General features: G+C 45.9%; 1 protein-coding gene across 1 annotated transcript in view; it reads left to right on the plus strand.

Moving 5' to 3' along the window:
- Positions 1–2,786: 2,786 nt before the first annotated feature.
- Positions 2,787–26,726, plus strand: part of LOC127567321 (SWI/SNF-related matrix-associated actin-dependent regulator of chromatin subfamily A containing DEAD/H box 1-like) — a 68,719-nt gene continuing 44,779 nt past the window's right edge. The window contains 6 exon segments of the mRNA XM_052010067.1: positions 2,787–3,110; positions 8,032–8,206; positions 11,778–11,949; positions 15,276–15,342; positions 21,182–21,285; positions 23,644–23,733. Of these exon segments, the coding sequence (XP_051866027.1) occupies positions 2,924–3,110; positions 8,032–8,206; positions 11,778–11,949; positions 15,276–15,342; positions 21,182–21,285; positions 23,644–23,733 (795 nt within the window). The 5' untranslated portion in view covers positions 2,787–2,923.

Here is a 26,726-nt window from a genome sequence, read left to right on the forward strand (position 1 = left end):
CCTTCCTTCCTCCCCTCCCCCCTTCCTTCCTCTCCCCCTCCCCCCCTTCCTTCCTCCCCCTCCCCCCTTCCTCCCTCCCCCTCCCCCCCTTCCTCCCTCTCCCCCCCTTCCTTCCTCCCCCTCCCCCCTTCCTTCCTCCCCCTCCCTCCCCCCCTTCCTTCCTCCCCCTCCCTCCCCCCCTTCCTTCCTCCCCCTCCCTCCCCCCCTTCCTCCCCCTCCCTCCCCCCCTTCCTTCCTCCCCCTCCCTCCCCCCCTTCCTTCCTCCCCCTCCCCCCTTCCTTCCTCCCCCTCCCCCCCTTCCTTCCTCCCCCTCCCCCCCTTCCTTCCTCCCCCTCCCCCCCTTCCTTCCTCCCCCCCCTTCCTTCCTCCCCCTCCCCCCTTCCTTCTCCCCCTTCCCCCCCTTCCTTCCTCCCCCTCCCCCCCTTCCTTCTCCCCCTCCCCCCTTCTTCCTCCCCCCCTTCCTTCCTCCCCCCCCCCCTTCCTTCCTCCCCTCCCCCCCTTCCTTCCTCCCTCCTCCCCCTCCTTCCTCCCCTCCCCCCCTTCCTTCCTCCCCCTCCCCCCCTTCCTCCTCCCCCTCCCCCTCCCCCCCTTCCTTCCTCCCCCTCCCCCCCTTCCTTCCTCCCCCCCCCCCCCCTTCCTTCCTCCCCTCCCCCCCTTCCTTCCTCCCCCGCCCCCCCTTCTTCCTCCCCCTCCCCCCCTTCCTGCCTCCCTCTCCCCCCCTTCCTTCCTCCCCACTCCACCCCTTCCTTCCTCCCTCTCCCCCCTTCCTCCCTCTCCCTCCCCTCCCCCCCTTCCTTCCATCCCCCTCCCCCCTTCCTTCCTCTCTCCCCCTCCCCCCTTCCTCCCTCCCCCTCCCCCCCTTATCCTCTCCCTCCCACTCCCCACCGTCCTCCTCTCCCATCCCCCCCCTTCCTTCTCCCCCTCGCCACATTCCGTCCTCCCCCTCCCCCCTTCCTATCCCTCCCCCTCCCTCCCCCCCTTCCTTCCTCCCCCTCCCTCCCCCCCTTCCTTCCTCCCCTCCCCTCCCCCCATTCCTTCCTCCCCTCCCCCCCTTCTTCCTCCCCCTCCCCCCCTATCCTTCCTCCCCTCCCCCCCGTCCTTCCTCCCCCTCCCCCCTTCCTTCCTCCCCCCCCTTCCTTCCTCCCCCTCCCCCCTTCCTTCCTCCCCCTCCCCCCTCTCCTTCCTCCCCCTCCCCCCTTGCTTCCTCCCCCCCTCCCCCCTTCCTTCCTCCCCCCCCTTCTTCCTCCCCTCCCCCCCTTCCTTCCTCCCCTCCCCCCCTTCCTTCCTCCCCTCCCCCCTTCCTTCCTCCCCTCCCCCCCTTCCTTCCTCCCCCTCCCCCTCCCCCCCTTCCTTCCTCCCCCCTTCCTTCCTCCCCTCCCCCCCTTGCCTTCCTCCCCCTCCCCCCCTTCCTTCCTCCCCCTCCCCCCCTTCCTTCCTCCCCCTCCCCCCCTTCCTTCCTCCCCCTCCCCCCTTCCTTCCTCCCCCTCCCCCCCCCCTTCCTTCCTCCCTCTCCCCCCCCCCTTCCTTCCTCCCTCTCCCCCCCCCCCTTCCTTCCTCCCTCTCCCCCCCCCCTTCCTTCCTCCTCTCCCTCTCCGCCCTTCCTTCCTCCACCTTTTCCCCACTCCCTTTTCCCTCCCCCTCCCATTTTTCCTCTCCCTCCTCCACACCACTACTTCCCCCTCCCCTCTCACCCTTCCCCCCTTCCCCCTCCCCTCTCACCCTTCCCCCTTCCCCCTCCCCTCTCACCCTTCCCCCTTCCCCCCTCCCCTCTCCCCCTCCCCCCCTTCCTTCCTCCCCCTCCCCCCCTTCCTTCCTCCCCCTCCCCCCCTTCCTTCCTCCCCCTCCCCCCTTCCTTCCTCCCCCCCCTTCCTTCCTCCCCCTCCCCCCCTTCCTTCCTCCCCCTCCCCCCCTTCCTTCCTCCCCCTCCCCCCCTTCCTTCCTCCCCCTCCCCCCTTCCTTCCCCCCCCCCCTTCCTTCCTCCCCCCCCCCCCCCTTCCTTCCTCCCCCTCCCCCCCCTTCCTTCCTCCCCCTCCCCCCCTTCCTTCCTCCCCCGTCCCCGCGTCCTTCCTACCCCTCCCGCCCTTCCTTCCCCCCCCTCCCCCTCCCCCGCATCCTTCCTCCCCCCCTTCCTTCCTCCCCCTCCCCCCCTTCCTTCCTCCCCCTCCCCCCCTTCCTTCCTCCCCCTCCCCCCCCCCCTTCCTTCCTCCCCTCCCCCCCTTCCTTCCTCCCCCTCCCCCCCTTCCTTCCTCCCCCTCCCCCCCTTCCGTCCTCCCCCTCCCCCCCCCCTTCCTTCCTCCCTCTCCCCCCCCCCCTTCCTTCCTCCCTCTCCCCCCCCCCTTCCTTCCTCCCTCTCCCCCCCCCCCTTCCTTCCTCCCTCTCCCTCTCGCCCCTTCCTTCCTCCACCTTTTCCCCACTCCCTTTTCCCTCCCCCTCCCATTTTTCCTCTCCCTCCCTCCACACCACTACTTCCCCCTCCCCTCTCACCCTTCCCCCACTCCCATCCCCCTTTTCCTTTGCCCCCTCTCCTATGCTCACCAACACACTTCCGCTCACTCCTTCCCTCCCCCGGACCCCAGTGTCAGAGGAATGGAGGGCCCACTGAAGGCAGGAACGTGGAGGGACTCCGTCTCCCAGCGGCCTGAGCACCTACATTACCTCACGGAGCCGCGGCGGCCCAGCCACCGGGCGGGGGTGGAGGCCTCGCCTCACCCTCCATCTCTCCCCCCTCACACGTCACCGCCCGCTCACTCCGATTCATCCCGCTCGCCCATTGGTCCGCCGGCCGCCTGACTCGCCCAATCGGCTGGGTGCTCACTGGCGGCCGGTCGGTCGGCGCCGCTTCGCGGGAAAGTCTGACCCGGAGTGGGGGCGGCCGGAGGACCGGGGGCGGGGGGTTCGCTCGCTGTCTCTGTCCTTTCACTCGATGCCGGCCGGCCGGCGGGTTCCCGTCCTCACGGCGTCGCGTTCAAGCGCTGGGTTCGGGTCGGCGGCCGGGCCCGGATCCGCCCCCATGAGCGGCTTCAACCTCGACCGTTTCCGTTACCAGAAGAAAGGCGGCGGCGGCGGCGGCGGGGGGAGTCCGCCCGGTACCGAGGGCCGGGGGGCGGCAGGTGAGGGGAGGGGAGGAGTGAGCGGGGAGGGGGTGCGTGTGGAAGGGGGGGGGGGGTGGGTGGGTGGGTGGCGCCGCCTATGACATTCCCCCCCCCACCTCTTCCTCCCCCCACCTCTTCCTCCCCCCCCCCCACCTCTTCCTCCCCCCCCCCACCTCTTCCTCCCCCCCCCCACCTCTTCCTTCCCCCCCCCACCTCTTCCTTCCCCCCCCCCACCTCTTCCTTCCCCCCCCACCTCTTCCTTCCCCCCCCCACCTCTTCCTTCCCCCCCCCACCTCTTCCTTCCCCCCCCACCTCTTCCCTCCCCCCCCCACCTCTTCCCTCCCTCCCCCCCCCACCTCTTCCCTCCCTCCCCCCCCCACCTCTTCCCTCCCTCCCCCCCCACCTCTTCCCTCCCTCCCCCCCCACCTCTTCCCTCCCTCCCCCCCCACCTCTTCCCTCCCTCCCCCCCCCACCTCTTCCCTCCCTCCCCCCCCACCTCTTCCCCCCACCCCCACCTCTTTCCCCAGCACTCCCCCACACCCTTCCAACCTCTCCACCCCCAAACCTCCCCCACACTTCTCCAACCTCCTCCCCACCCCAAACCTCCCCCCACACTTCTCCAACCTCCCCCCACACTTCTCCAACCTCCTTCCCACCCCAAACCTCCCCCCACACTTCTCCAACCTCCTCCCCACCCCAAACCTCCCCCCACACACTCCCCCCCGACCTCTTCCCCCACACACTCCCCCCGACCTCTTCCCCCACACACTCCCCCCCGACCTCTTCCCCCACACACTCCCCCCCGACCTCTTCCCCCACACACTCCCCCCCGACCTCTTCCCCACACACTCCCCCCGACCTCTTCCCCACACACTCCCCCCCGACCTCTTCCCCCACACACTCCCCCCGACCTCTTCCCCCACACACTCCCCCCCGACCTCTTCCCCACACACTCCCCCCCGACCTCTTCCCCCACCCACTCCCCCCGACCTCTTCCCCCACACACTCCCCCCCGACCTCTTCCCCCACACACTCCCCCCCGACCTCTTCCCCCACACACTCCCCCCGACCTCTTCCCCCACACACTCCCCCGACCTCTTCCCCCACACACTCCCCCCCGACCTCTTCCCCCACACACTCCCCCCCGACCTCTTCCCCCACACACTCCCCCCCGACCTCTTCCCCCACACACTCCCCCCCGACCTCTTCCCCCACACACTCCCCCCCGACCTCTTCCCCCACACACTCCCCCCGACCTCTTCCCCCACACACTCCCCCCCGACCTCTTCCCCCCACACACTCCCCCCCGACCTCTTCCCCCACACACTCCCCCCCGACCTCTTCCCCCACACACTCCCCCCCGACCTCTTCCCCCACACACTCCCCCCCGACCTCTTCCCCCACACACTCCCCCCCGACCTCTTCCCCCACACACTCCCCCCCGACCTCTTCCCCCACACACTCCCCCCCGACCTCTCCCCCACACACTCCCCCCCGACCTCTTCCCCCACACACTCCCCCCCGACCTCTTCCCCCACACACTCCCCCCCGACCTCTTCCCCCACACACTCCCCCCCGACCTCTTCCCCCACACACTCCCCCCCGACCTCTTCCCCCACACACTCCCCCCCGACCTCTTCCCCCACACACTCCCCCCCGACCTCTTCCCCCACACACTCCCCCCCGACCTCTTCCCCCACACACTCCCCCCCGACCTCTTCCCCCACACACTCCCCCCCGACCTCTTCCCCCACACACTCCCCCCCGACCTCTTCCCCCACACACTCCCCCCCGACCTCTTCCCCCACACACTCCCCCCCGACCTCTTCCCCCACACACTCCCCCCCGACCTCTTCCCCCACACACTCCCCCCCCGACCTCTTCCCCACACACTCCCCCCCGACCACTTCCCCCCACACACGCCCCCCCGCCCTCTTCCCCCACCCCCTCCCCCCCGACCTCTTCCCCCACACACTCCCCCCCGACCTCTTCCCCCACACACTCCCCCCCGACCTCTTCCCCCACACACTCCCCCCCGACCTCTTCCCCCCCACACTCCCCCCCGACCTCTTCCCCCACACACTCCCCCCCGACCTCTTCCCCCACACACTCCCCCCCGACCTCTTCCCCCACACACTCCCCCCCGACCTCTTCCCCCACACACTCCCCCCCGACCTCTTCCCCCACACACCCCAATCCCCCAACCCTTCCACCCACACCCCCAACCCCCATCCTTTCTGTTTACCCCTCCCAACCACCACACCCCCAACCCAACCCCCACACACTCCTATCCCTCATATCCCCAACTCCCGAACTCCCAAACCCTCCCCGTTGACCCCTCCCAACCAACCCCTCCCCAACATTCTCTCTACCGTGATCCCTTTCCAGTCAAATTCACCCACCCTGCAATATTATCCCCCCTCCTTCTCACAGTGGGGGAGTCATGCCCCATCCCCCATACTGTCACCTCACTTCCCCCCCCTTCCTCCTGGGTAGGGTTCAACACCCCCTCTCTGGCTGGGTTCACCCCCCCACTCTCCATCTCTGGCTGGGTTCATCCCCTCCCCATGCCCATTTAATTTGGTGTATCCAGTGTCTGGGTAGTTATTAAATTCTATTTGGTAAGTGAACATTGCAGATTGCAAAGTACCTATAAATTTTAGGCTCAGTTATCAGTGCTGCCTGTTTTGTGCATTCCATAGTCATAGATATTTTAAAACTTCACTCATTAGAATCTTTTTCAACAATGGCAACTATATTCCAGAACTATGGTCACTCAGACCTCTGGTAAACATGCAGGATGGAGATGATTGTGTTTATGCACGCTTGGAGGCTAAGCTGAAAGATGTTTTCAAGTCATTCCAGCAAAGCATGAAAGAGGTTGTACCTTGCACTCGATGCTTGTGAGACCAAGGTCTGCTGTCAGCCTGTCCTTGCTGCGCCACATTGCTCTCTGACAGTAAGGATTGGTGACAAGACCCCAGAAAATGTGGACCACTTCCCATATCTCGGCAGCTACTTCTCAGCGAAGGCAGACATAGATGATCAAATATACTGCCTCCTTCAATGTGCCAGCATAGCCTTGAGTTGATTAAGTAAAAGACCTCAGACCTAGCCCTTTGTCCCATTCTGCCTGTGCTTGCCATCACGTACATGTCTGCACTAAATCCATTTCCAAGCACTCGGCCTTACTGGGATATTTTAAGAATACCTGCCTCCACAACCCTTCAGACAGTGTGTACTAGGTTTCAGCCACCCTCTGGGTGAAAAAATTCTTGCTTAACTCTCCTCTAAAACTCATAGACACTTCTGCTCGGGAAAAGTTTTGCATTATCTATCCTTTCTACGCCCCTTAGTTTTGAATACCTCAATCAGCTCACTCTATTACCTTATCTATTCCAAAGTAAGAACCCAGCTTATCCTGTCTCCATCCTAGGTTGCATTCTTGTGAATCTTTGCTGCATCAACTCCAGTGAAATCATATCCTTACCACAATGTGGCAAGCGGAACTGCCTACATTACTGCAGCTGTCATCAGCACGGTAGTGTAGTGGTTAGCATAATGCTTTACAGCACCAGCAACCCAGGTTCAATTCCGGCCACTGTCTGTAAGGAGTTTGTACGTTCTTCCCGTGTCTGCATGGGTTTCATCCGGGTGCTCCAGTTTCCTCCCATGTTCCAAAAGACGTACGGGTTAGGAAGTTGTGGGCATGCTATGTTGGCGCAGGAAGCGTGGCAACACTTGCGGGCTGCCCCGGAACACTATGCAAAAAAAAGATGCATTTCACTGTGTGTTTAGATGTACATGTGACAAATAAAGAAATCTTATTTTATTTTCAACAAGATCCCTGTACTTGAAACCTCTTCTGTTCCATTGGGAACAAACCCGCGTTTTGTGGATTTTGAAGGCGGTCTGTGCTGGCAGTGGAGGGAATGAATGTTTAGAGTGGTGGATGGGTTCCCAATCAAGTGTGCCACTTGGTCATGTTAAAGTTGATTGAAAGTTGTGGCAAGGAGTGTATTTCATCACACTCTTGATGTGCCTTGTAGATGATGGAAAGACTGGGATGCCAGGAGGCATGTCACTCATAACAGGATACCGAGCCTCTGAGTTGCTGTTGTAGCCATCATATTTATTTGAGTTGATCCAGCTGAAGCTCTAGTCAGTAGTGACTCCAGGGTGTTAATGGTAGATGACTCTGCAATGAAATTCCATTGAATGTCAAGGGTAAGTGGTTAGACTTGCTTGTTGGAGATGGTCAGTGCCTGGCGCTTTTGTGGCTCTAATATTACCAGTCAAATGCTGCGACTTGTATGCCTAAATGTTTGGGTCTCGGTTGCATGAACTGTTACATTTTCTGAAGAGTAGCGAATGGAATTGAACATCATGCAAGAACAGCAAACATCCCCACCTCTGTCTGACCTTATGGAAAGAAGTCATTGATGAAACAGCTGTCAGTGGTTGGGCTTGAGCCTCTGCCCTGAGGAACTACTGTAGTGATGTCCTAGGGTTGTGATGATAGATTTTCAGCAACCACAGTCTTCTATTGTGCAAAGTATGACTCCAGCAATTGGAGTTTTGTTTTCTTTGATGCAAATTGACTTCATTTTGTTCCTTGATGGCCACTCTTGGTCGAATGCTGCCTTGATGTCAAGGGCTGTCTCTCTGCAGCACATCTGGACTTTGCTTCTGATTCATGCTTGCACGAAACCATGATAAGGTCTGGAGCGGAATGATCTTGTGGAAAAATGCCAGCTGGGTATCAGTGGACAGGTTATTGGTGAGTAGGTGCTGCTTGATAGAACTGTTAATACTTCCATTGTTTTGCTGATAATTGAGATTAGACTGACTGGATGGTAATTAGCTGGAGCAAACATTAACACAACTTTCACTGGCTTTAAAAAAAAATTTGTCCCTTTTTTCTTTTATAATTGCTTAGTGACGACTATACCAGAGACACCAGAACGAAACCAAAAGAATGTTTTATCACATTTCAAAAGAAATGGAAAAGGAGTCCTCTTTCTAGACTCTGATTCTGAAAATGAAGAGCCAAGAAAGAACAGTTCATCCTATACAGAAGTGAATGGAAAGCCAAAGGATTGCATTGAAAAAATGTAAGGAATGCTTTTATAAGTAAATATGTGCTTCATATCTCAATGTTATCATATTTACCCAGAATTTGTAGTAGTGATATATACAGTATATGATATATAGAGTTACCAAACAGTGGTAAAATTACCGTTGTTATTTTTATCCTCCAGTGTTTCATTTTGATTTCTTACTGCTCTATCAAATTTTCAGTGTTTCAAATTCTTATAACTCAGCTGTATGCTGTCAATCATAGAGGTTTGGACATTTTATCGGCCTTTACGATCTTTATTTGATCATGTGCATTTCCAGCATTGGTCACAACGTAGCAGTTTGGAGTAAGGAGTTATGATTTTCTTACTCCCTATCCCTATATTCTTAAAGCTACCAAACCATCTGTGTCGAGGGTAGGCCACTGAATAACATTTTTTTGTTCAACGTGGGTGAAATAAATTAATTGAGTTTAGCAAATTTTGGGAAATGGAATCAGTTTTAAGATGATTAAACTCTCATAGCCACTCAGTTCAGGGGCATTTCAGACTGGTGACCCAAGCTGGCCATAATCACAACCCATGAAAGGAATAGCTGACATAAAATTTGCATTTGTTCTTATTTGTCATTATTTTGCACTGTATCAACATTTCTGCTTTCCACCCAAGTATTTTTTTTCCTGTCTAAGGAGAACTCCAATTGGGAAAGAACATGGCACTCATGGGGAATTACTTCCATAACATTTTAATAGAGCTTCATAATGCACAACCTCTTTGTGGGGAGGTTTTATTTATTTTATCCAAATACTACTACTTTTAGTTACATTTTTCAAAACATTCTGGATTTCTTCTCTTCTCTACCCACTTTCTCAAGCTGAACCAGAGGCTTAAAGATCTTGGCACTTTATTCAACCCTGAACTAAGCTCTTGGAACGTTGGCATTTAAGAGTAAATTTTGATTGTGTGATTCCATGCATGAGACTATTTGAATCTGGCAACTGAATTATTTCAGATGGATCTTCAAAGAGAAATCTTTTTATAAGTTTTATTGAATTATATTGATACCACCACTCTAGCTCTTGCTCTCTCCCCCATCCCCCTAAAACACTCTACAGCTTTTAACCTGTGTCATGTGTTTTGAGTTTGTTTATTGTCAGAGGTATACATACACAAGGCATAAATGCCATGAAAATTAGCTTTTTGGAGCAGTATAGAACATTACAAACATAAGTTGACAAACTTAAATTAACAAATTATATGTGACTTTAATGATTAAATGAACATAACGATGCTAGTGTAAGGTGAGAGGGAAAAAGAAATACAGAGGAAAATACATTGCTTTTCCTCTCTGCTTACATGATTATTGCGTGACTAAGAATTGTGAAGCAGGCCAAGAATTTCGCCTGTCTGAAGACATTGAACATTTGCCAAATGGAGGAATTACTTTTTAGGATTGGTTTCTTGTGAGCATATGATGAGTTGACTCCGAAGTGTTTGCTTAGGATCAGAGACATTACCATAGCAAAGAGCAGAGGTGATATGGCTGGTTACACAGAGGAGAAACAGAATTATCAACTCAGCCATCTGCAAAATTACTACTACCACCATGGTTAAAACCAAATGCTTCCTGATGCTTGTGATTCTGAGGCAGAACCTGATGGAAAAGCATAGAAAGAGCATGTTAGCCTAATGAAATCACCCTTCTCAAAGCAATAGTTAGCCAAAATGCAAAAGGGGTAGAATGTAAATGTAGGAAAATCTCCCTACAACTGCACAAGGCATTGGTTGAATTGCATCTGGAACACTGTATGTTGTTTTGGTCTTTAAGGCAGTTCAGAGAAGGGTCACTAGGTTTTAAAAAAAACTGGAAGAACTCAGCAGGTTAAGCAGCATCTGTCAAGGCAAAAGGTGTAAGTCAACTTCTTGGATCAAGACTGGGGAGGAAGGGGAAAGATTGCCGATATAAAGCAGTATGAGGAAGGGTGTGACAATGGTTAGTAGGTAATAGGTTATTCACTAGGTTAATTTATAAGAAAAAGTTGTGCTGTACTTTGAGTTTTTTTTTAAATGAGAGAATCTAACTAAAACGTAAGATTCTGAAAGCTCAGTGGGGTTGATGCTGAGAACGTGGTGGGGAAGGGGGCGTAATTCCAGAATAAGGGATCAAATATTTAAAATAAGGAATTTCTTTGTGAACCTTTGAAAGCAATGGAGGCTGAGGTAGATTATGGTCTTTTTCCCAGGGAAACTGGGTCCCAAGGTAAGATCAGCATTGATCTTATTGAATGATAGCACATATGTCTTACTCCTAGTTCTTTTGAATTCTGTGTCAGTGTAGTCAGGTATTTTTGATTTGATAGTGTCAGCTAATTCTACATGTGCAAACAACAGTGCTTGACTGGAGCTGGGAAAGTCAGAAGAGAACATTAGGGAGTGCAAAAGCCACTGTTTCCATTTGATTGGGCAATCTGGATATCATTACTGTCCAGTATTTTTAAGTGATAAGGAAGGTTGTTGGAATAAGGATCCGGGTAAGTGATAGGAAGAAGAGTAAATTAATATGTCATTTATTATAGGAAAATCCAAAGGTTTCAAATTATATAATGCATAAAGTTTTTCAGTTATCTATACATTACTAAAGGAATCTTTGTAAATCAAATGGTAGTCCTATTAAAAAAAAAGGTTTCATAGTGTTATATTACAATGCACTAAGTATATGTTGTCTTCCTTCAGAAATATTACATAGCCATCATAAGTGCAAGGTAAGAGTTGGGAAAACTAGATATATCTTGAAATTTATAAAGTACTTAATTGCCTTTGTGGTGAACAAGTATTTGATTTTATATTTTGATCAGGATCCAGGGTACTACTTACTTGGTTTTAATTTTTGTTAATGATAACTGGTGCTGATCCTTTGAACATTAAACTCATGGCAATAGATGGTAACCCATTTTTAGGGTAAATGAAGTAGCACTTATTTTTATGAAACTGGTTGCTGAATTGAGCTGGTTGAGAGGTCAGAAAATATTAATTTCACTACTGTAAATAATTTATACATTGGTTTCCATCCAAAGACTTGACAGAATTGGCTAGCATTGAAATGCCACAAGATCTAGTTGGCACTGGACTAAGATGCTAGTGTCCCTATTTAAAGTTACCCTCCCCCTCACTTTGATATTGGTTTAGTACTGTCACTTGTACTGAGGTACAGTGAAAAACTTGTCTTGCATACTGATCGTACAGGTCAATTCATTACACAGTATAGTACATCTGAATGCCTGAGCTGGGTATTTTACCAGGTCAAAACCAATAATAATTCATATTAGATCATTTTCACCACCTGCAAAAAATAATAATCTTAGCGAGTTGAGGAATTTGTTCATTTATGTTTGATTTTCTGCCCCAGTAAGCTGGTTATGCTCAGTCATTGATTGCATTTAAGATTGAGACCTGTAGTTTCTTTGCTACTAAGGAAAGTGAGACATTTGAAGGTAGGGCATAAAAATGGTGTTGATGTTGCCTAATACTGAATAACTCTGTAGCTCTTATTGTTATTTGTACAGATCTTATATGGTTTATTCATTTATGAATACCACTTAACTTTCAGAAATGGTGCTGTTGACTTTCCATCTGAGAATGTTTTGCCAGAAGCTAATGGGTCATCCTTGAACTGCAGCAACTCGTCTCATTTTAGCGCAGATTTAGAGATCAGCACAGAAACAAAACTACAAAAACTGAAAGAAATATTTCCAAACAGAACTGTTGCTGAACTAATGCAAGTAAGTAGAAGACTTACATATTTAAATTAAGAAACTATGAAACTTGGAATTCAGCTTTTTTGCTGATATGCTCAGGTAACTGAAACCATACAGAGCCATAGAACCATACAGCACAAAACAGGCCCTTCGGCCCACCATGTTGTGCTGTCCATCAAACCACCCTCACACTACCTGACCCCTTCCTCTCTTAATGAATGCAAATATAATCATTAGAACATAAACTAGGAACTCCCTCAACAACTCCTTTGTCTCCAAATTGTCAACACTGATTTTGTACAGGAAAACAAGTTTTGATCCTTGGTCTGTGCTGACATTAACCATGGTAGAGTTTACAGACAGTTTGGTTAACCTCTCTTTTGAAGAAGGGAGGAAAAGAAGGCAATTTGTTGTCCAAAGGATTGCTGGTTTAAAAAGTGCAATAAAGACATGGTCCAGCTTTCATTATAGTACACCTGTGGAGTGGCCATCTGAGAGGTTGCTGGCATGCATGTATTTGTATAGAATGGATAACCATTTTCGTGGAATAGCATAAGGAACATGGAGAACAAAAGTTATTGGATTAATATTCAAACAGATAGAAATTGCATCTTTTTGGTTTCAAGTTTGATGTTGCTGCATAACTGGATTGCCACCATTAAAGAATTGCTAGAGGGATGAACTTTTAACTGTAGATCAGTCAACACAAGAAAAGGAGGTAATGCTCTGTAGCAAAGGAAGTTTCTTTAGTCTATGGGGAGGGGGGTTAAAGCTAGGAATTACTGAGACAATAGCAGCCATGCTCAATTTGTGAGTGCAAGTTGGTTCTGACCGTTTGATTGAGAATATAATGAAATGTTCTGGTGAGTACATGATTGCACCCCCATGCCAACATGATTGAATATAAACTACCCGCTCCCCCCATGGTGACCCAGGAAAGCACTTTTCATCGCAGTACCACCACATTCTTGTAATGAATAGCTATAGCTAAATGCTAGCCATGCCATGTATCCACATTCCAAAGAATGGAAAAAAAAACTTAGCAAATTGAGCCAGAGGTGTTTTTAATGATGTTCCAGTCTTTATGCATTACTAAGACTATTTTAATCTTAGATTTGTTAATTTCTGATTATGTAATTAATTCTAGTAAGGTTTAGATCAGCAGAAGGAATCCAGAAGTTGACTTTGCACGATAGAAATTATCTCACTCAGTACAGGATAAGTATCAGTACAGGATAAGTATCAGTACAAGGACATACCAGATATGAATGGCTCAGTTCCTTGCTGAATAAAAGATTAAGAGAAGGTCTCTGGATTAAATCTGTGTGAAATTAATCTGAATTGAATTAAAGCGACTATACTGTTTTCAGCAAGGTTCAGAGAGCTAAGTAATGTTAGAGATCTGCAAGAGTATAAGGCTAACAGGAAGGAACTTAAGGAAATTAGGAGAGACAGAAGGGGGCATAAGAAGGCCTTGGCAGGCAAGATTAAGGAAAACCCCAAGGCACTCTACAAGTATGTGAAGAGCAAGAGGATAAGACGCGAAAGAATAGGACCTATCAAGTGCATCTGTGGGAAAGTGTGTATGGATCCGGAACAAATAGCAGAGATACTTCATGATTACTTTACATCAGTATTGACTATGGAAAAAGATCTTGGTGATTGTACTGAGGATTTACAGCAGGCTGAAAAGCTCGAGCATGTAGATATTAAGAAAGAGGAGGTGTTGGAGCTTTTGGAAAGCATCAAGTTGGATAAGTCACCGGGACCGGATGAGATGTCCCCCAGGCTACTGTGGGAGGCGAGGGAGGAGATTGCGGAGCCTCTGGCGATGATCTTTGCATCATCAGTGGAGACAGGTTCCGGAGGATTGGAGGGTTGCGGATGTTGTTCCCTTATTCAAGAAAGGGAGTAGAGATAGCCCAGGAAATTATAGACCAGTGAGTCTTACTTCAGTGGTTGGTAAATAGATGGAGAAGATCCTGAGAGGCAGGATTTATGAACATTTGGAGATGTATAATATGATTAGGAATAGTCAGCATGGCTTTGTCAAGGGCAGGTCCTGCCTCATGAGCCTGATTGAATTTTTTGAGGATGTGACTAAACACATTGATGAAGGAAGAGCAGTAGATGTAGTGTTTATGGATTTCAGCAAGGCATTTGATAAGGTACCCCATGCAAGGCTTATTGAGAAAGTAAGGAGGCATGGGATCCAAGGGGACATTGCTTTGTGGATCCAGAACTGGCTTGCCCGAAGAATGCAAAGAGTGGTTGTTGACAGGACATTTTCTGCATGGAGGTCGGTGACCAGTGGTGTACCTCAGGGATCTGTTCTGGGACCCTTACTCTTTGTGATTTTTATAAACGACCTGGATGAGGAAGTGGAGGGATGGGTTAGTAAGTTTGCTGATGACACAAAGGTTGGAGGTGTTGTGGATAGTGTGGAGGGCTGTCAGAGGTTACAGCGGGACATTGATGGGATGCAAAACTGGGCTGAGAAGTGGCAGGGAGTTCAACCCAGATAAGTGTGAAGTGGTTCATTTTGGTAGGTCAAATATGATGGCAGAATATAGTATTAATGGTAAGACTCTTGGCAATGTGGAGGATCAGAGGGATCTTGGGGTCCGAGTCCATAGGACGCTCAAATCAGCTGCACAGGTTGACTGTGGTTAAGAAGGCATATGGTGTGTTGTCCTTCATCCATCGTGGAATTGAATTTAGGAGCTGAGAGGTAATGTTGCAGCTATAAAGGACCCTGGTCAGACCCCACTTGGAGTACTGTGCTCAGTTCTGGTCACCTCACTACAGGAAGGATGTGGAAGCCATAGAAAGGGTGCAGAGGAGATTTACAAAGATGCTGCCTGGATTGGGGAGCATGCCTTATGAAATCAGGTTGAGGGAACTCAGCCTTTTCTCCTTGGAGCGACTTTCTCTATGAGAGGTGACCTGATAGAGGTGTATAAGATGATGAGAGGCATTGGTCGGGTAGATAGTCAGAGGCTTTTTCCCAGGGCTGAAATGGTTGCCACAAGAGGACATGGGTTTGAGGTGCTGGGGAGTAGGTATAGAGGAGATGTCAAGGTAAGTTTTTTTTACTCAGAGTGGTGAGTTCGTGAAATGGGCTGCCGGCAACGGTGGTGGAGGCGGAAACGATAGGGTCTTTTAAGAGACTTTTGGATAGGTACATAGAACTTAGAAAAATGGAGGGCTATGGGTAAACCTAGTAATTTCTAAGGTAGGGACATGTTTGGCACAGCTCTGTGGGCTGAAGGGCCTGAATTGTGCTGTAGGTTTTCTATGTTTTCTATTTTTTGTAAACCCCTCTCTTATTTTCCTTCTCTCTCACCAAGGTAATTGAATCAACAAGTACATTAGATGGAGCTATCGCTTCAGGGTTGATCTTGTTTGGAGAAGAAGGTAAGGCCACTTTTTCTTGTTTATTCAAACAGGTTGTTCCTTTAATAAAGTATATGGGGTGGGGGTGGGGGGGGGGTGCGGAATGGCAATTTGGTTGAAATCTATTCCATAAAATATGGACTAAATAGAACTGACTGGTAGCTGGGGATTCCATATGCAACTGCTGTCTTGTCTGCTGTGCACAACTCAAATCACTTTGGACAAACATTAAAGTCTGCAAAGAAAAGGGAGTCAGATGCTAGTGCATCTGATTTACCACTTTGCCACTGGATTCTTTGTTCAACACCCTGTACAAAATCAGTGTTGACAATTTGGAGACAAAGGAGTGGTTGAGGGAGTTCCTAGTTTATGTTCTAATGATTATATTTGCATTCATTAAGAGACGTTCAAATTAAAATTGTTTTTGTTAACTTTTTCTCACCCTTTTAAAAAAAAAAGCCTGCTTTCAAGCTGTGCAAAATTAATTAGTGTCATGTGATTAATGTCTTTTTATAACTTCATTGCTTGAATATCTTAAAGGTTGAAAGGGATTTCTGTCAGTTAATTTTATTGTTGAATATTGAACATTGTGTATTAAAAGTTTGCCCTTTTTTGTTCTCGTGCAGAGAATAAATGTCATGAATTTGATATCTTTTTCATAAAATTACAGTAAATGGTAGCTAAAATTTTATCCAGATTGTGCTTAGTTATATTCCAAGTCTTTCATGTGGCTTTATTTGACAATTTTTGATATTTTAAATTTAAAAGATCAAAATATTGATCTGCTTTGAGCATGTTAATGCACTGCTCTAACATGTCCACTTTTACAAACACTTCTAAAGAGCATATGTGGCAAATGACAGGTTTTAGCCACTACAAATGTAAACTTGCATCTGTAAAGCTCATTTAAAGAGTTAGTTTGCTTTTGTAAAAGTATGTACTATAACTGGAAGAACAGGCATGTTTAACCTTGGTGTATTCATTTGTATTTTAATACATTTGATATGAATGTGCTGGCAGTCATTTTCCGTTACATTTAATTGTAGGTAGCAGTGGGGGAAATAACAAGATATGATGTGTCCTCACACCAAGGGGTTTTGAGCCTTCGTTCCATAAAAATCACAGTTGGATTTTTTTTCTTTTGGAGTGGCAGGAAACCGAATTGTTTCGAACAGGTTCTTGAAGCTTTTATCAAGGAGATGGGAGGGGTAAAGTCCTCATCGTTGATTTTGTTCTTCTCTGGTCAGATCAGGAAAAACCTTCCGTTTCAAAGCAGCTATTTGTGTAGTTGTGAAAATGGATGCAGAGGAAAATCTATATAACTATAGGGCAGTGACTGAAAGCTGCAACCAGTATTGCAGTACAGCTTCATTAAACTTGTCAGCCCTTTAGCTATTAAATTGAACTCCTCATGGAACATTATAAAGGTTCCACATTTGAAACACAAGTTATTTTTGTTTAGTGTAAAATGCATGACCAGAATTTTCCAAAGAATATTGTTCCATTCTTGGTTCCCTTACCGGTATCGAACATCTTTTTTTATGGTCTGCGAACATTTCATGCTGATCCTATTCAAGTAAATTGTTTGGACTCGAGGATAAACTTAGGTGTATTAACCCACTGAGGAGTTCAAAGCAGTTGATTGCAGATAAAGCTTATCCATGAGCTCTGTAACTGATGTAATAAAGGTTTAAGTAAAAATCTTATTATGGAATTTAAAATAGTGGATTACATGGGATAAGACCCAGGGTTTGGCACCTTCTTCAGGACCTGACCAGAAACGTTGACCGTCTGCTTTTCTCCACGGACGCTGCCTGACCTGCTGAGTTCCTCCAGCATCTTGTTGTTTTCTTTGTTATAATAGTATGTGCATATTATACCTCCAAAATTCAGTTTTATTGTCTTAAGAACCAAATTTCAGAATGGAGTATACTTGCACGGACTGTGTTATTGTGCATTTACTGCATCTTAACTATACAGGAACTATAGTGACTATTCGTTGTCATCTTAAGCCAGCCATGGCAAGTGAGATCACCACTATTGTGGAATGCAGCCTTCAGGTTAGAGTCGGGTTAACCAATTTGTGGCTGATGAGATCCAACGGTGTCAGATTCTGATCACACTGGAGATGGAAAGAATTCAGGCTGGGCCAGCTCAGTACATTGCTGTGCTGAACTGTACTGACTATATTTTGGAATGAGGAGAAAAAGTGCTATGGTGGGGGGTGGAGGAGGGTCAGGTTTGGTTCAGGTCAGGCTTTAATTTTTGTATCCGATCAGAACATTACTTCAGTCTATTTGATTCACTCCACATGATATTTTAAGAAAGGGCTGAGAGCACTAGTTGTAACAAAGGCTTTAGGATCTGGCTACTGCTCTTGCCAAGCAGTTCCAGGACAATTGTAACACTGACATCTAAGCCAATTTGCGCAATCAGTAAACATCCCCAGTTCTGACCCTACAATGCAAGGTAGGTCATTTACAATGTCCTGAGACTAGGGTGATCAAACTTCAACAACCACAACCATCTTTCTTTGTGCAAGGTATAGCTCCACTCACTGGAGAGCTTTCCCCTTGATACCTATTCAAATGAGTTTAGTCAGGGCTTCACGATGCCACATTCGAAAGTTACCCTGATGTCAAGGTGAGTTACTCTCACCTCACCCATGGAATTCCCCCTTTGGTCCTCATGCTAAGGCTTTGATAGGTCTGGAGCCGAGTTGTCCTGACAAAACCCAGGATGGGTGTTGATATGCAGCTTATTTTTGAGTAAGAACTGCTGGAAAGTAATGCTGATTATACCTTCAATCATTTTGCAGATGATTGAGTGCAAATTGATTGGGTAGTAGTCGTATTGGATTTGACCTTTCTTTTGGGGACAGGACGTACCTGGGCAATTGCTCATCCTCTCCAATCTTTATTCCCATATGTGGCTATGTATCAGATCTTGGTTGATACTGCTGTGACTTGCCTGGGGTATTTCTGTTGAAAGTATTGGTTTATTATTGTCACTTGTACCGAGGTGCAGTGAAAAACCTGTCTTGCATACCATTCGTACAGATCAATTCATTACACAGTGCAGATGCATTGAGTTAGTACAGAGTGCTTTGAGGTAGTACAGGTAAGAACAATAACAGAATACAGTAAAGTGTCACAGCTACAGGGAAGTTGCAGGTAGACAGTAAGGTGCAAGGTCACAACAAGGTAGATTGTGAGGTCGAGAGTCCATTTCATTGTATAGGGGAACCGTTCAATAGTCTTATCACAGTAGGATAGAAGCTGTCCTTGAGCCTGGTGGTATGTGTCCTCAAGCTTCTGTATCATCTGCCTGATGGGAGAGGAGAGAACAGAGAATGACCCAGGTGAATGGGGTCTTTGATTATGCTGGCTGCTTCACCAAGGCAACGAGAGGTATGGACCATGGAGGGGAGGCTGGTTTCCGTGACGCGCTGGGCTGTGTCCACAACTCTCTGCAGTTTCTTGAGGTCCTCGGCAGAGTAGTTGCCATACCAAGCCAGGATGCATTCAGACAGGATGCTTCCTATGGTGCATTGATAAAAGTTGGTGAGTGTCAAAGGCGACATGCCAAATTTCTTTAGTCTCCTGAGGAAGTAGAGGTGCTGGTGAGCTTTTTTGGCTGTGGCGTCTATGTGGTTGGACCAGGACAGCTATTGGTGATGTTCACTCCTAGGAACTTAAAGCTCTCAACTCTCTAGACCTCAGCACCATTGATGTAGACAGGTGCATGTACACCACCACCCCTTTCCGGAAGTCAATGACCAGCTCTTTGTTTTGCTGACATTGAGGGAAAGGTGTTGTCATGACACTATGTCACTAAGCTCTCTATCTCCTTCCTGTGCCCCACCTCATTGTTATTTGAGATATGGACTACTACGGTGGATCATCTGCAAACTTGTAGATGGAGTTAGAGCAGAATCTGGCCACGTAGTCATGAGTATATAGGGAGTAGAGTAGAGGCCATGTATTGGTTTATTATTGTCACGTACAGTGGAAAAACTTGTCTTGCATACCGATTGTAACAGCATTGTAAAGTGTTGTACAAATTCAAGTTTATTGTTGTTACTTTTTCATTAAACTTTGGAAGTGATGAAGTCTATGCTTTGTGAGACTACACATTTCAAAAAATCTCATGATGTGGACTATTGCTCAGATCACGATGCAAACTGCGATGGCAAAAAATTGATCTTAAAACCATTTCACTGAGCAGGCAATGAATTGGGTTTCGGGCTTCCTGGTCAACACACAAGACAAAAACATGCTGCTTGTTGATGTCTGTGGTGGTGTTAATGCTAATGAGAATGAGATTTTGATGTGGCTGAAGGACAACAGTTTGAATACCTCATAATTAAGCATCCAATGTAAATTGCAAGCATTAGTTTGCAACTTTTTCCTCCAATTAACATGCTACCTCTAAACTGATAAACACTTATTAAGCCTCTCCTGATAAACTTTGTACTGTCATTATATATTAAGATGAAATAGAATGTATAAACACTATATGGTATATGCACGCCTTGAATGAAAGGGAGAAATAAAACATCATCACATTGCTTCCCTAATTTAGTAATGGATAGACTTCCACCTAAACTAGTAAAATTGTGGCACTGTTCAGAGATTGTGTCACAAATGGGATCCTGACAGAATTTTCCATCCTTGCTCAAGCAGTAGGACTCTATCTTGTTTCATTTCTACATTTTGCTCCCATTGCCCTCTGTAGTTTTACTATAATTTGGAACAAGCTGAAGCTCCTGAAATTCACTATGACATCCTGTTGGTAAAGTTTAACATTTTGATAAGTTTCATACTTGCAATCCTTTTCATTCCCATAATGTCCATGGTGTCAAAAATGTGCTGGATTTGCCAGCTATTGTCATAATATCTACTTTATAATAGAAGATGCCAAAATATAATGTAGGAACAAGATTTGTATGCATTCTCCATCTTGCCTTTTTCCTACTTCCTCCTCCTCACAAATTATAGTTATTAAATGAGACCTCAATTACTGATCCTGTGCAAAACCTAAATGGTAGTTTTATAATCTTTTTAAAGATAATTGACCTTTGTTCAGTACTGTAGTGATCATTTTCATTAAAGGAATGTAAAGCTGACCACATATATTACATGCATGTATACAGTTGGTCAGAATTAAAACTACTGAACTAGTTTTCATTAAACTTAAAAACTTCATTGTTGGTAAATTAAACTGGTTTATTATTATCACATGTACCAAGGTGCAGTGAAAAACTTTGCTTTGCAAGGCATCCATACAAATCATTTCATCACGTCAGTACATTGAGGTAGTACAAACGAAAAGCAATAACAAAATGAAGAATAAAGTGTTGCAGTTGCAGAGAAAGTGCAGTGCAGGCAGACAATAAGGTGCAAGGTCATGACAAGGCAGATTGTGAAGTCAAGACTCCATCTTATGGTACAAGAGGTCTGTTCAATAGTCTTATAACAGCAGGATAGAAGCTGTCCTTGAGCTTGGTAGTATGAGCTTTCAGGCTTTTGTATCTTCTGCCTGATGGGAGGGGGGGCGAAGAGAGAATGTCCGGGGTGCGAGGGGTCTTTAATTATGTTGGCCACTTTACCGAGGCAGCGAGATGTGTATTCAAAGTCCTGGAAAAACTACAGTTCAAGGAAGCTGCTCACCACTTGAGTACTTTTAAGAGATTTGGTTGTAAAAGTTGGCCTCCTCACGAAATTGTATTAAAAACAAGTACTTGTTCTTAGTCTTGGGTTTTTGTTAATGGCTGACTGCATGAAAATCTATGGACAGATAATGAACAAGGCTGTGTGGCAAAAGTAGACAATCTGAAAGCCTGTCTTTGTGGTTACAGCCACTCCTCGGAAAAGGAAACTAGAAGCATTCCAAAATAACAGCTCGGACGAAAGCGATGATCCACCTATTTCCTGCACCATGAAGAAGAAGAAACCTAATCGAGTAGGTTTTCAATTAGAACCAGAATTCTTTCCTTTAATTTTATTTAAATTTGCTCATTTTTATTGAAATATTTAGTGAGGATTATAAAACTAATTAAGCTTTATCCTACTGCCAGTGCTAAAGATGCAGTGCTTCAGCTTTCATAAGTACTTATGCAAGCCAAGATATCCCAGGTATTTTGTAAATTGTTGTAGCCACCCACTATCTGGAAATTCCTAATTTACTTCTGACCTTGAGTTTTCTTAAACTCTGGCTACAATACAGATTTGTTCAGAGTGCGAAACACTGACTGAACTGTAGTTTTCTGTCTTTTGTAGTGGGGATATTTTGGTTTGCTTTAAATGCCATTATAAAGCCATGGCAGCTTCAGAAGGTTTTGCAGATAACAAACATCTAATAGAATAATGAATCTGATGCATTTGGCTGGGGAGATCATGGATAACAAAGTGAATAAGGAACTACCAAAGGGTTTATTTCTAAGGTCTCTCTTCCTTGTCAGATGGTCTTGTGTTATTTGTTGGGCTGCTTCAGCACCAGTAAAGTAATCTTTGAACATTTCTGATTTAACTAGCTCTGTTTTAACTAAACTGAAATAAATGTTACATAGAGGTTAAATTGGTTTGGGAAACTCCATTTGAGATTCAAATACCATCCCTACTTTGTAATTGCAATATTGGCAAGTACCCATTATTTTAAAGTGAGTTGAAGGCATTGATTTATCACTGTGGTTAAAATTATGAATAAATTTAATTTGTCAAGCCTGCCTGCAATCTGACTCTGTTTTCCAGGCACTGTTTTTTTGACCAACAAATAACCCCATATAGGTTACTCATTCCATCTGGAGGATGTGAGGCAGTTTATGTTACCTAATGTGGTCAGTGGTAAAGAGGTGGCACATGCCATTTTTTCTGTGAGGAAAATGTTGACCTTGGATTTAACAGACTCAAAGTAAGCTTCTGTATCCCAAAGTGACCTGAAGTCTGGGTCCATTGCACTGGATCTGTGGCAGACAGCATAATGAAGTTATTGTTGATTGATTAGCCAATCGGATTAAAGAATTCTCACTGCAAGTCAGGAAGTAAAGAGCCTGATTTTAAAAAGTTAATTGAACTCAGTTTGAAGGAAGTAAAATAAAGATTAGGAAATGATAGGTTGAAGTAATCAGCTTTTAACAAAAAAATCACTGTTCTGAGAGAATGACACTCCACACATTTAAAAATTGCTCAAGGATGATCAAACAAATGACTTTAAAAGCCAGTTACTCTTCATTCAATAAAGCATTAAATTTTCAGGGTTTTGGCAGTGAGAATAGAATGTGAAGTACTTGTGCATGTGTGCTCATTGCATATGAGGAAGTTGCAACTTTGGAACCTGTGAAGAAGCCACCTATCACTAATAGCAATCTCCTAATTTCTCTGGTTTTGCATGTGTTGACCCAGAGAATGCTGCAAGTGTTGTGCAGTAATGATAGTGCGCACTATGAGTGTGCTAAAGTTTTACGGTGTCATCGTTATTGAAAAGAGGAACGTTTATCAATTTTCTGAAACTTTGACATCACAGCTGACGCACAGTATATATGCATACAACGCCCATATTCCCCCGCACATTATGTGAGGATAGATTGGACGATGATTCCAGTCTGCTAGCATTCTTCAGTTCAATTACATCATCGGTTCCTTTGTGGACTACACATTGGCATCTACTACTCTAACTATAGAGATATTCTTAACCTTGGCACAAGGCAGGTTATTCAGCCCTTGAGTCTCCTGGTTATGGAAGAATATCAATCCCTCTGCTCTCCCCTGAAATATCCACATTCCTTTAGGCTAGAATCTACTCCGTTTAAATAATGAATAAGCATCTTGACAGTCTGAGTGCAAAATTGATCATCCTCTTGCACGGGTAAGTTTACAAACAAGAAATTATATCAATAATCATCTCATGAAAACAGGAGCTTTTTTTTTATTCTGTTATGTTACTTTTATTTAAAACTTGCAAAATTTCTAACATGAGTTTAAGTATATCACACCACTAGAAAATTTTCTCTTCTGAGATTTAAATGGTTCTTGTTGCTGTTCTTCCTGCAACAGTTTAAAGTTTTGCTAGTCTGTCAATACCAGTTCCCATGCACTGAATTAAAGGCTGCTGGAGAGAGAGAAAGTTGTGATTTCTTGTTGAGATGAAAAAATTTGCATTTGTGTTTACATGAATCTTTAAAGATTGTGGATGTTACTATGTAGGAATAAAGTAAGAATACAGATAGTTTTCAAGTGTCTCCAAACTATTACTGATTATGTTAACTTGTTCAGTTTTGATACTTATGGGACACAATTTGTAATGTCTTCCCACTTAATTTAGCTCGAGTCACAAGATTCCATAGAAGATTATGAAAAGAAAGACTCTTTACTGAGAAAGCTTCACAATAAGTTTCCAGATTTAGATAAAGAGGTAAGTTAATTTTCTTTCAAAAATCATTTTTAACATCATTTACTTTTAAGAGGTATATTTTGAACTATTTCAAACCTAGTTGGTTGGGTTGCTCACCACCTGGTCAGAAATAGACTGATGGATTGAGGTGGCTGTTGTAATAACTCCTTATGAAATGGGTTTGTGCAGTTCCATGTGAATTCCTTTTATGTACAATCTCATTCTTCAAAGTGACCTACAGGTTAAAACTGAATTGACTTAAATCTATGATGACTTTACACGAAAACTTGATGTGTAACAAGCTTTTATGTTATGGACTCAGTGAAAGTCCCTTTAAGATAGAGAGTGTGTGTATGTGTGTGTGGGGCGTGCTTACGTCAATAGAAGATAAAGGACGTAATGACGTTGTTGAAGAAGAAGAAAAAAGAGAGAGAGAGAAGGGAGAGAGACACCAGCCTGCTTGTTTTCTCTATCGATGGATGAGAAACAATAACTGTGTTTGCCACTGAAATCCATGTATGGAAGTTGGAAGTAATCCGGTGGAGTTCACTTTGTTGCTGACCTGTAGAAGGAAACAGGTATTTGTATGTGGACGACCACGGTTCGGATGCTTTTCGGGGTGAGGAAGTCACTACCGAGTAAACACTGAAGTGTCGTTTGGGTTCCATCGTGGAACATTTGGATTTCGTATGTACTCTCTCTATGTTTTTCTACATCTACATCTTATCTTCAGACAACGGTGGTTGTTGAAGAAGCCCTTGCTCATGTTTCACCTTATGGCTTGCGGAACTGAACTTTAAGAACCATTCAGGAACTGGGAGTTTTGGACTTTGTCACACACACACACGAAGAGTTTAGTTTTGGGGTTAACGTTCGAGGTTTAACATTTTTGAATTCTAACATACTAACATTTTTACTTTTATTTTACGTATTATCATAAGTAGTGATTAATAAAATAGTTTTTAACACTGAATCATGCTCAGTGTGTTTCTTTTGTTGCTGGTTTGTGACAAAATTGGGGGCTCGTCCGGGATAGTTCCCAAGGTTAACGAGTGTCGTCTGGGATCGTTTCCCAGATTGACGAGATTTGTTCGAGATTCAATCCAAAGATTTTTGAGGGAGGTCTGATAAATTCTTTTTAATTGGCTTGTGTGTGTGGAAACCAGCAGCAATGGATATTAAGGCATTTTTGGAGTCACCAACCCAAAAGGGATTGGAGGTGGCGAAAAAGGATGATCTGATAAAGATTGCTACAAGGCTAAACCTTACAGAAGTAAAGCAGTCTATGAGAAAGGCAGATATTCAGAGATTGATAGCTGGCCATTATGTGGAAAAGAAGGTGTTTGAGAAGGAAGTGTTAAAACAGTTTCCTGGCAGTGAAATAGCAATTTCTGAGGCACAGGTGCAGCTGGCAAAGATAGAGGCTGAACGAGAACAAAATAAATTAGAAGCTGAACGAGAACAAAAGAGATTAGAGGCCGAACGAGAGCAAACCCAGTTAAAGATAGAGGCTGAACGAGAGCAAAAGAGATTAGAGGCCGAACAAAAGAAATTAGAGACTGAACAAAAGCTAACTCAGATGAAGATAGAGGCTGATCTAGCAATGAAGCAGATGGAATTGAAGAGGATGGAGCTGGATAGTGAGGAGAAGGAGAAACAGAGGCAGCATGAGTTACAAATGAAGCGTAGGAGTTCGGAATCTGATTCTGATGATGGTTTTTCAGCCAGCAGGGAGGTTCGATTAGTCCCTCCGTTTGAAGAAGATCAGGTTGATCAGTATTTCCAACATTTTGAAAAGGTTGCTGTGAGTTCAAACTGGCCAAGGAAAGGATGGGCTCTTATGGTACAGAGTGTGATTAAAGGTAAAGCTCAAAAAGCTTATTCTGCTTTGTCTGTTGAGGATGCAGCTGATTATACCAAGGTAAAACAAGCTATTTTGAAGGCCTATGAATTGGTCCCTGAGGCTTATAGACAAAAATTCAGAGACTTGAGGAAATCTGCAGATCAGACTTATATGGAATTTGCCAATGGAAAGAGAATATGTTTTGAACGATGGTGCCTGGCTAAAAATGTAGATGGGGATTACGATAAATTGACAGAATTGATACTGGTGGAAGACTTTAAAAGATGTGTTCCAGCTGAATTAACAACATATTTAAATGAAAAGGCAGTGGAAACTTTACAAGAAACTGCTAGGTTGGCAGATGATTATGCTTTAACCCATAAATCCAAATGGGGACAACCTAAAACCTTTCAAAAGAGTTACAAAGACAATCCAGGTAAACCGGAGATTAAATTGGGAGGTAATCAAAAAGGAAAGGATGAAAAGAAGCCAGGGCTGGAGAAACCTGTTGAGCGTACTTGTTATTACTGTAGGAAACCTGGCCACGTGATATCTAATTGTGCCCTTTTGAAGAAAAAGAAGGAAGCTGGGCCCAATGCTTGCTTTCAGGCAATTAAAAATCAAAAAGGTTCAGGAGATGCTGTTAAAGATCAGTCCTTGCAAGAGGGAAAAGCGGAAAAGTTGGAGGAGGTGAGAAAAGAATTCCGTTCGTATGTATCAGAGGGTTTTGTTTCACTGAATGATGAGTCACCCCAGGTGCCAGTGAAAATTCTTAGAGATACTGGGGCTAGTCAATCTCTCTTGCTGGACAGTGTTTTAAATTTTGGTGAAGAAAGTGACACTGGTGAAGTAAATCTAGTACGAGGCGTTACAGGTGAGACCATGTCTGTCCCTTTTCACAGGGTGATTTTAAAGTCAAAGTTCGTAGAAGGACCAGTTGAGATAGGGATAAGACCTAGTTTGCCAGTGGAAGGAGTTTCTTTGTTATTGGGAAATGACCTTGCAAATGGAGAAAGTGATCCTGTGGTACGGTTAACAACCAAACCAAGGATTGATGAGTCTGAGGATGATTCAGATGTTTACCCATCATGTGCGGTGACTAGAGCTAGAGCTAAAGAATTAGCCAAGACAGACAGTCCGGTGCAGTCTGATGTAGTTCCTTGTGACAGTC

Source organism: Pristis pectinata, chromosome 2 (genome assembly GCF_009764475.1).
Source record: "Pristis pectinata isolate sPriPec2 chromosome 2, sPriPec2.1.pri, whole genome shotgun sequence".
Taxonomy (NCBI): domain Eukaryota; kingdom Metazoa; phylum Chordata; class Chondrichthyes; order Rhinopristiformes; family Pristidae; genus Pristis; species Pristis pectinata.